The 10,952-nt window shown below is 41.0% G+C and overlaps 1 protein-coding gene across 1 annotated transcript; it reads right to left on the minus strand.

Annotated features, from left to right (window-relative positions):
- Window positions 1-10,202: 10,202 nt before the first annotated feature.
- LOC137945556 (ethylene-responsive transcription factor ERF021-like) lies at window positions 10,203-10,748 on the minus strand. Its single transcript, XM_068791490.1, has one exon. It carries the CDS (start codon window positions 10,746-10,748, stop codon window positions 10,203-10,205), a length of 546 nt encoding a protein of 181 aa, XP_068647591.1.
- Between the last annotated feature and the right edge of the window lie 204 nt (window positions 10,749-10,952).

The raw sequence follows: 10,952 nt of genomic DNA on the forward strand, positions 1-10,952 counted from the left end.
CTTAATTTCAGCCCATTCGATTAAAAATAGAAAATATAATTGCATAATAAATATGTTACCCAAATTAGAATAGGAAATGTGAATTTCTTAACAATCTCCCACTTGGGTTACATATCATTCCTGAAACAATTATATCACAAGTTCTTGAGGCGCGCATCTGTATACTATTAATAATGGAACCATCATATATATTAATAATGGAACCACCGCGACTTTCATCACATTACAGTCGTGACTAAACCATGATGTTCACCATACTAATCCATTCAATGACATAGACCAAATATGGATGAGTAGCATGGAAATTACATGTAATGTGTGTTGGAATGACTTGTCTTTACTATGCATGATGCGCCTTCGCTAACAGACCGGTCTTTTGGCGCAATGGTTAGTAACATGGCATCAGAGCAGGTGGTCTCGAGTTTGAGTCCCGTCCCCGCATAGGTGGGACTTTGTCTTTGTTTCGTCCCCGCATAGGTGGGACTTTGTCTTTGGCCGTCCCCGTATAGGTGGGATTGTGCATTTGCATTTGTACACGGGTGTTCCCCGTGCGGGGGAGTGTTGGAATGACTTGTCTTTAATATGCATGTTGCGCCTTAGCTAACAGACCGGTCTTTTGGCGCAATGGTAAGTAACAATGTGATCTCAAACATGCCTATTTCCAATTGGTCCTTCTTTAGTCTTTAGTGAGATCTTTCCATAGTCAGCAGTGCCCGTCGGGAGCGTTGTCGTGCCATTGGGCGCTAGCAGTGCCCGTCGGACCGCTGTTGTGCCCGTTGGGCGCTAGCAATGCCCGTCGGGAGAGCTGTCATGGCCTTGGGCAACAGCAGTGCCCGTCAGGAGCGTTGTCGTGGCCCTTGGGTGACAACAGCGCCCGTTCACTCAATCGGGCGCGCTGCCATGCCCGTTGGGCAACTGCAGTGCCGGTTCACTGCAGTGGGCATGCATCCGTTGGACAACTGTTGTACGGGCGCGCTGCTATTTCCGTTGGACGTCTACATTAAAATAAAAAAATAAAAAAAAAACTACTCTGGGTTTGTAAGATTTACCTAACGAGATTGACTCGGGTGAGTCAACTAGAACCGGTTGCTGCAGATCGGGTCGACTTGGGCTGAGCTGGCTCGACCGAGCTGACTCTTGCATTTGGCGCATATGCCCAATAAGGTTGCTCATATTTGTTTGTTACATTTGGATAAATGTTTTGTTTATATATATTAAATTACAGAACATTCATTGCAGTTCCAAGGAAATAAAGACCAACGCCGCAACGTCAATGGGGCGGTGCCACACTGTTGGGACTCTGAATAAAAAAAAATATTTTGTTCATTTGGTCTAGTATTTTCAATCAAATTGTTTGAAGCTACATGTTGCCAAAGTAACCTCTGTAGTGTAGAATAATTTTCTTAGAAATACAAAGATGTTTGTACGCAGTTATTTATGCAAATTGTGTTCGGCCCAAAAGGAAGACACAATTTGGCCAAATCAACAACGTACCTGTGATGATAAATGTGTGACAATTATAAAAACTTTTCATGTAAACAATAGTTGGTCCAAAGAAAGGCTATTGTTTGACAGAACTGATTGTCAGTATTTGATCGTTGCACTGAGAGTACCACTTACAATTAATTTCTCTGTCCAAAGACTAGGAATTAATGTTGTAATAGGTATCTTGAGATGGGTCCCCGATTTGGATTTTATTTTTTACTTGTATATTTTTCTTTATATGACATGCTAGTTAATGTGAGTCTGATTGTTTATTTTGTTCTTTATACAGTTTCTGTTGCTACTGCTTCAAATGTTACTGCTCAAATAAGTAGCATTCCAATGCTGAGCGGGACGAATTTTAAGGCATGGAAAGATACCATGGAAATTGTCCTCGGTTGTATGGATTTGGATCTTGCACTTGGGGCAGAGCCACCCATTTCTACTCCGGATAACCTCAATGAGGTTAAAATTGAGAAGTGGGAGCGCTCTAACCGAATGTGCTTGATGATCATGAAATGCTCCATTCTGGAGGCATTTCGGGGCTCTATGACGGAGAGCAAGAGCACCAAGAAGTTCCTAGAAGAAATTGAACAATAATTTGCCAAGAATGAAAAATCGGAAGCGAGTAGCCTTTTGGCTAAACTCATTTCGATGAAGTATAAAGGCAAAGGGAACATAAGAGAGTACATCATGGAAATGTCTAATCTCGCGTCAAAACTCGAGTCACTTAAGTTAGAGCTGTCTGAGGACTTGCTCGTGCACTTGGTTCTGATCTCTCTTCCTGCACACTTTGGCCAATTCAAAGAGAGTTATAACACTCAGAAGGACAAATGGTCCCTAAATGAGCTTATATCTCACCGTGTGCAAGAGGAAGAGAGGCAGCAGCGGGATAAGACTCACTTGGCCTCAACCTCTCAGTACAAGAAGAAGAAGAGAGGTAAGGATACTGCGGTAGGTTCTTCTCAGACTAAGAAACAGAAGAAGCGGGCTGAGGAGTTTACCTACTACTTCTGTAAGAAATCGGGACATATGAAGAAGGATTGTCCCAAGTACGCCGCATGGCGTGTAAAGAAGGGTATGTCTCTAACTTTAGTTTGTTCTTAAGTTAATTTAGCTTCTGTACCTAAAGACACTTGGTGGGTGGATTCTGGTGCTACCACTCACATTAGTATGTCTTTGCAGGGTTGCATGTGGAGCTGACCGCCAAGTGATGCTGAAAAATTCATCTTTGTGGGCGACGGCAATAAAGGTGCAGTAGAGGCTATAGGAACCTTTAAACACTAGATTTTATTTGGATTTATTTGAGACATTTGTTGCACCATCTTTTAGGCGGAACTTAATTTCTATTTCCATTTTAGACAAATCAGGTTTTTCTTGTTCTTTTGGAAATAATAAAGTTAGTCTCTACCAAAATTCAAATTTTGTTGGTTCTGGTCCCTTAATTGATAATCTATATATGTTTGATGTTGTTAGTTCCTATAGAGAAATATTATAAAGTAGTTCACGTGGTACGAAGCAAAAATTCAGTGAGAATTCCGCCACATTATGGCACAAACGTTTAGGACACATCTCTAAACAGAGAATTCAAAGGCTTGTGTCGGATGGAATTCTTGAATCCCTATATACTACAAACCTTCAAGTTTGTGTTGAGTGCATCAAGGGGAAACAAACACATGTTAGAAAATTAGGTGCCGAAAGAGGTAAAGATGTCTTAGAACTTTTACATACAGATATATGTGGTTCATTCCCTACAGCTTCTTGGAATGGCCAACAGTACTTCATTACGTTCATAGACGATTACTCTAGATTCGGTTACTTATATTTAATACATGAGAAGTCACAATCCCTGAACGTCTTCAAGTGTTTCAAAGTTGAAGTTGAACTTCAACTTGGAAAGAAAATCAAGGTTGTCAAATCCGACCGTGGTGGTGAATACTACAGACGGTATGATGGATCAAGAGAACAACGTCCAGGACCCTTCGCTATTTTCCTCAAAGAGTGTGGAATTGTTCCGCAATACACCATGTCGGACAAACCCAACATGAATGGTGTTGCAGAGCAACGAAACCGAACTCTTGAGGATATGGTAAGGAGTATGATCAGTCATTCCTCTTTGCCAAAGTCACTTTGGGAAGAAGCTCTCAAGACCTCAGTGTACATCCTTAACAGGGTACCGAGCAAAGCAGTTGCCAAAACCCCCTATGAGCTTTGGACAAGCAAGAAGCCTAGCATTAGGCACTTGCACATTTGGGGTTGTCTAGCTGAGGCACGGCCTTATAGGCCACATGAAAGAAAACTGGACTCAAGGACGGTTAATTATTATTTCGTTGGTTATGCTAAACGCTCTCGGGGTTATAAGTTTTATGATCCCACATCACGATCCTTCTTTAAAACGGGAAATGTGAGATTCCTTGGAGATATTGAGTTTGGAGGGGAAGAAAACATAAGGAATGTTGTTTTTGAAGAAGAATCTGTTATTGATAGTGATCAGGTCTTCATACCTATTATTGTTCAAGGCACAGTTCAGGCACTAGAGGACAATGTTCAGGCTCCTATTCCTGACATTGTTTCAGATCAAGCCAACAATGAGATTCTTCCTCTTGCACTACCTTTAGTAAAAACTCAACAACCTCAAGAAGTGCCATTAAGGAGATCCACTAAGGAGATGAGAAATGCGATTCCAAATGATTATATCATATTTCTCCAAGAACATGAGGATGGCGTCGGATTGATAGAAGATGACCCGATTAACTTATGTCAAGCCTTGCGCAGTTCTAACTCTGAAAAGTGGATTAATGCCATGAAGGATGAGATAAAGTCTATGAATGACAATGACGTTTGGGATCTCATCGATTTGCCTAAAGGTGAGAAGCCCATTGGTTGTAAATGGATATTTAAAACCAAGAGGGATTCAAAGGGCAATGTCGAGAGATATAAGGCCCGTCTAGTCGCTAAAGGCTTTACTCAAAGGGAAGGCATAGACTATAAAGAGACTTTCTCTTCGGTATCTTCGAAAGACTCTTTTAGAACAATAATGACACTAGTGGCTCATTTAGATCTAGAGCTATATCAGATGGATGTCAAAATTGCGTTTCTCAATGGAGATTGATGAGACGATTTATATGGTACAACCAGAAAACTTTGTATCTGGTGATTCAAAGTCTATGGTCTGTAAATTGAATAAATTCATCTATGGTCTCAAACAGGCTTCCCGTCAATAGTATCACAAGTTCCATCAAGTCATAACCTCATACGGTTTTGAGGCGAATGTTGTTGATGATTGTGTATATCATAAGTTCAGTGGGAGTAAATACATCTTCCTGATATTATATGTCGATGATATTCTGCTCGCTAGTAGCGATATAGGCTTAAAACTAAGAAATTTCTAACAAAGAAATTCGAGATGAAAGATCTTGGTGATGCCTCTTTTGTATTAGGTATACAGATACTTAGAGATCGTTCTCAAGGTATCCTTAGGTTGTCACAAAATAGCTATATCGATAAGGTGTTGAGCAGATTCGGCATGAAAAATAATAAACCAGGAGACACACCCGTTGCTAAAGAAGATAAGTTTAGTCTCAAACAGTGCCCTAAAAATGATCTAGAAAGAACAGAGATGCAGAAAATTCCCTATGCATCAGTAGTAGGGAGTTTAATGTACGTTCAAGTTTGTACTCGTCCCGACATAGCATTTATAGTAGGAATTCTGGGCAGGTATTTGAGTAATCCGAGTATGCAACATTGGAAGGCAACCAAATAGGTGATGCGTTATTTGAGGAGAACAAAAGACTACATGCTTACTTATCGGAGATCAGACAGTTTAGAGATCATTGGGTTCTCTGACTCCGACTTTGCCGGATGCCAAGATAGTAGACGCTCCACATCAACCTACATCTTTATGTGGGTGAAGGAGCTATCTCATGGAAGTCTACAAAGCAGACTCTCATAGCTTCTTCAACCATGGCTACGAAGTTCATTGCTTGTTTTGAGGCATCAAACCATGGAATATGGTTGTGAAACTTTGTCACTGAGCTGCGAGTGTTAGATGGCATTGACAGGTCATTAAAGATTTTTTGTGACAATAACTCGGTGGTACTTTATTCCAACAACAACAGGAGCTCGATGAAGTCAAAGTTTATAGAACATATAGGGACGGGCTCTATGCTAGCAGACCCATTAACCAAGGGTTTACCACCTAAGGTCTTTCATGAGCACACTGCTCATATGGGCGTTATTTCTGAGAATACCTTGGTTTAGTGGGAGTCATTTTTGTACTATATGTTTGCTTTAGACATTGAGTTATTCAATTTTTTAATAAAATTGATTGCTTATTATTTTATTTATGAACTTGCTTGTGTTTTTCTACGTACAATGTTCACATTGCATTAAGGACTATGGAAAGATCTCACTAAAGACTAAAGAAGGACCAATTGGAAATAGGCATGTTTGAGATCACATTACATGTAATTTCCATGCGACTCATCCATATTTGATCTATGTCATTGAATGTATTAGTATGCTAATCATCGTGGTTTGGTCACGACTGTAATGTGATGAAAGTCGTGGTGGTTCCATTATTAATAGTATACAGATGCACGCCTCAAGAATTTGTGATATAATTATTTTAGGAATGATATGTAACCCAAGCGGGATATTGTTAGGAAATTCACATTTCCTATTCTAATTAGGGTAACATATTTATTATGCAATTATATTTTCTATTTTTAATGGAATGGGTTGAAATTAAGTGATCTAATTTTGTATAGCCCATTAAGGAATGAGCCATGAATATGGGCCAATTGAGTAGATACCATAGGGAATTATAGGAACCCTATATAAGGAGACACAACATGGTTATGGTCCCCAATATACTAAATCACACACAGTTTTTCTTCTCCCCATCCGGAAGAGAGACGAAGTCCCATTGAGGAATAAGCCAATTTAGTTGCGGAATACCACAACATCAATATCCGTTCTTATCGCCTTATTCCTCAATGGGACCTTCGTCTCTCTTCCAGATGGGGAGAAGAAAAACTGTATGTGATTTAGTATATTGGGGACCATAACCATGTTGTGTCTCCTTATATAGGGTTCCTATAATTCCCTATGGTATCTACTCAATTGGCCCATATTCAGGGCCCATATCCATGGCCCATTCCTTAATGGGCTATACAAAATAAGATCATTTAATTTCAGCCCATTCCATTAAAAATAAAAAATATAATTGCATAATAAATATGTTACCCAAATTAGAATAGGAAATTCACATTTCCTAACAAGTGAAACCTTCCGGAATAAACCAGCCGACAAAGACGAGAGCTACTTCCAGAAACGGCAACAATATCTCTTCTTCCGAAACCGCAATAGGGCGGGATACGGCCACGAGACTTTCTGAAAAACAGAGATAACAGTAATGGAGAGCCATGTTCTAAAAATAGCAACGTATTGGTAGAGAGATTTTTCGAAATAAGAAACAGCTCTGGATTATAATCTTCTTTCGCAAATAATTTTCCATCCAAATTTCTTGAATGAGAGGAAATAGCAACACAGATCGTCTTCTTCTTCTTTGGCAATGGTGGGTCGTCTTCCCTCGCAGCCGAACAGAGCTGCAACTTTCCAGACAGTGAGTTTCTAAAATGGCAGCAGGTTGGTGGCGTTAGCAAAGAGACGAGAACCGGCAGAAACTCATGACGAAGAAAAAACTCCCCCTCGTTGAACGAGCGAGATCAACAATGACCAAAAACGTACACCGGCATTTCTTCACGGCAGTGGAAATGAATGATACTCTGAGACGGGTCAATCTATTGCAATACCCTCGGAGAGGATCAAGCACCAGTTTTCTACTGCTAGCTAGGCTCTAGTTCTTTCACATCTATCCGAAAATTTTCAAAGGAGAATGAAACACTGTTGTTTGGCAGGAGAAACAAAGAAAGCAAGCGCTAGTTCGCTCGAGTGAGGCTTCCCCAGTTGGTTAACCATGATCAAAGTTGAAGAAAACTAGCCGTTTATAATGTAATTTTGATTTATCAAGCGAGGAAAACCAGTGAGATGGATGGAGACCAAAACTCGTTGAATTACTGTTGACTAGCTCCGAAAAAATATCTAGATGTTGGCTGATTGCTGGAGCCAAAACAGTGAGGTAGATGCCAGAAGAACAGGACGGTGGATGAGGTTTAATCAAAACACCAATGCAAAAAAAAAAAAAAAATCATATGCTTTGATACCAGTGATGGGAGAGGTAGGAGGCTCCGAAAACTCATGGTCGACGCCACCGCAATTGCAGAGTGCATCTCACACGATAATAAAATAAAATGGCAAAAGATGAAACTAATATCGGCAAAAAAACAAAATGGCAGAAATAAAACTATGAAAAAAAAACAACGGAGAATGAATCTAAAAAACCATAGTCGGAATCCTGAAAATCAAATATCTGATACCATGTTGATTTTTAGGACTCCAGAGACCCATTGGGAGAAAACTAGAGGAAGAAGAGGTTAAGGACTTTATGTCCTAACCCTTCTCCTAAAGCTCTATTTATAGATTAACCAAACTACTGTATTACAATAATACCCTTGAACTTAGGGTTTGGGGTTTAGGGTCTTAACCGTAGAACTTTAACCTAATTACATCAATGCCATCTCTATGAGATGACTCTTTATTTACCATCCTGTCATCATTTTATGGGCATGTGGGCCTTCTCCTTGATCTATGGGCCTTGAGCCCATCTTCCACATCTCTTGGATGTGTGGGTCTTCCTTGGTCTTATGGGTTTGGGCCCATCTGCCAACACACTTGGATATGTGGGTCTTCCTTGGTCATGTGGGCTTGGGCCCTATCTCCCAACAGGGAGGACGACGACTCTACTGAATTCGGAATTTTCTTCTCCACCTCACATCATTTCTAGAAGATATCTCCACCACTAATTTTTTGAAAACTCCTTTGATCGCCATCCAAGACCTCTCGTTGTTGTCACACGTTGTTCGGAGACCACCAACGCCATTGTCGGAGAATACGACTCTGTGAGTTTGTTTTCTGTTTCTGGTCGATGGATTATTTCCGTCAAGGAGGTGCTGATTTGAACCAGTGAACCATGTACCGAGTCCATTACAATCTTTCGGTGAGGGGGAGAAGAAGAAGTTCAGTTGCCGACCTGTTCGACGTCGTGAGGAAGACGAAGGCAGATTGATTAAATTTTTCCTAAGTTAGGAAAATTTGATCCAATGTCGGGCCATGTCTGTTCTGACCCAACCTGGACCGAGCCGAGTTAACCCAGCGACGCTGCCGACCCAAGCTCAACCTATGTTATGTCGAGTTAACTCGATCCGAGTCAATTCAGTCCAAGTCAACTCGGGTTCGGGTCAACTTGACTCAGTCCACTTTTGTTTGCCTCAATATACGTGTTTGGGTCCCGAGTTCTATACCTATTCTTCCACGACTCGGTTGTTTTGGTCTGATATCTAACTAGGTCCTTTTTTCTGCGGCTGGATTATTATTACTTGGTTAGCATATTATTTGGTGCACAAACTCGCAATGGATTATTTTATGGGTCTCTTTTTTTGAAGATTTTCACAATTTGATACATGTTATTGGGCCCAGACCCATTTCAGGTATTGCTATTGTGTCTCTTTGGCTGAGGCATTATTATTGAAGAAGGACTTCTCAGTTGTTGATTGTTGTCAGCATTGATTATTCTGATGAAGGAGAAAGCACATAGCCGCCCCATAATATTATCTTCTGGGTGATTACCCATTACCCCCCTTTAATTGGCATTTATTACTCCTACTATTTGAGAGTCGGTGTCCCGTGGAAGGACACGGTGATGGAGGAATTTTATTACACTTTTGAGCAATGCCTATAGACCCACTACCTACAAAAGATAGGAGTATGCCCAACATCCAGCATGAGTTATTTGATTGGAGTATGAAACGATGTCTTACAGCTAGGAGTGGTTTTACTCACACTTATATTAAATTATAATAAAATTTTAAAAATTTTAATTTTTTATGCTTTCCCAATAAAATTAAAAATTTTGTTGCAAAAGCAGCATTGTCTTGTACCAACGAATACCGAAATTTGCTAAAGCCAACGAATTTCAAATTTTTTTATAAAAAAATTGTCTCTCTACCAAAATTTTGTAACTTCGCTAGTAAAAGTTCTACCAACGAAAACACACTAGCAAATTTTTCATCGAGAAAAGTTCTCCTAACAAGTTTTTGACTTCAGCCAGCAAAGTCCATTTTCTTGTAGTGTGGGTCAGTTCTTCACCAAAAAAAACACAAACAAACAATTTTATTCATCAACTTTTGGTAGATTCAAACCTATAAACATATAAATTTGATCCAAATTGACTTTTATCATAGATGTGTTAAGATAACACATGCCCACATTTGCTGTCACACTTACCTGGATTTCTTAAGCTCGTATACACATAAATGGATTTCAAACCTTATAAGAGATTGTTCTTCTGAATCAAATCCATGAAAACAAAATCAAAACCTTAGCTTCATTGGGAATGAGATATAATATCACTGGTATGACATGGTTAAATGCATACGTTATTTGAGTCTTTCTGCATCTATAGCACTCGTTACAGAAAGGTAAGAAACGAAAAGAGGAGAGTGCAGATAAGTACAAGGAGCGGCAATTAAATAAACTTCTGCCGCTTCTGCGTGGCCTCCTCAGATTGGAGAAGTTGTAAATTGAGGAGAAGATAAATCCTAATATTCCCACAGTGAATCTTGGTGATTCATGTCTTCAGAGTAGTTCGTCTCCGAAGGAAGAAACTGTGGTGGTGATAGAAGCAAAGCTTCGGCTAGCTCCATCCACATTTTGGGCGAATCAAGCAGCGACTCGTCGAAGGTTTCGTCGAACTGAGTACTGGTCGATGTGATAGTGCCTGTCATGGGGAAAGAGCACAATGCGGTACAGGCCACTTGTGGCTCTTCATGCAGGCCTTTTATGCAGGAGACAGCCTCTGTCACTGCAAAACGAATGTCATCCGCGTCGGAGCTGACGGGACGTGGAAGCCTATCGGCGAACTCGGGGAAGTTGAGCCTCGCCCCCCGCCCCCGGAGGTGTAATGCCGCCACGTCATAGGCGGTGGCGGCCATCGTTGGGGTCTCGAAGCTCCCCAGCCAAATTCTCGTCTTCTTCCCCGGCTCTCGAATCTCCGACACCCATTTCCCCCACTTCCTCTTCCGGACGCCGCGATAGTTCCTGGCCGGGACACGCTCCCCGCTGCCCTGGCTTGACCCAGCCTCCATTCACCACCGAATCCCCCGCCTGCAGCTGAATTGTTTGTGTAAATGCGTCACTCACAGCTGGGATGATGGACACGAAGAACTGAAACAACATTACATTCTCATATATATACATATAGAGAGAGAAAGAGAGAGAGAGAGAGAGAAAAGTGGGAAAGCGTGCGGTTCCGAGGAGGAGGAGTTTCCTGGCAGCTCCCTCGGGAACAG

This window comes from Aristolochia californica, unplaced genomic scaffold, assembly GCF_029961685.1.
Source record: "Aristolochia californica isolate CCGP_79_NKW_82.1479 unplaced genomic scaffold, dmAriCali1.0.hap1 SCAF_12, whole genome shotgun sequence".
In the NCBI taxonomy this organism is placed as follows: domain Eukaryota; kingdom Viridiplantae; phylum Streptophyta; class Magnoliopsida; order Piperales; family Aristolochiaceae; genus Aristolochia; species Aristolochia californica.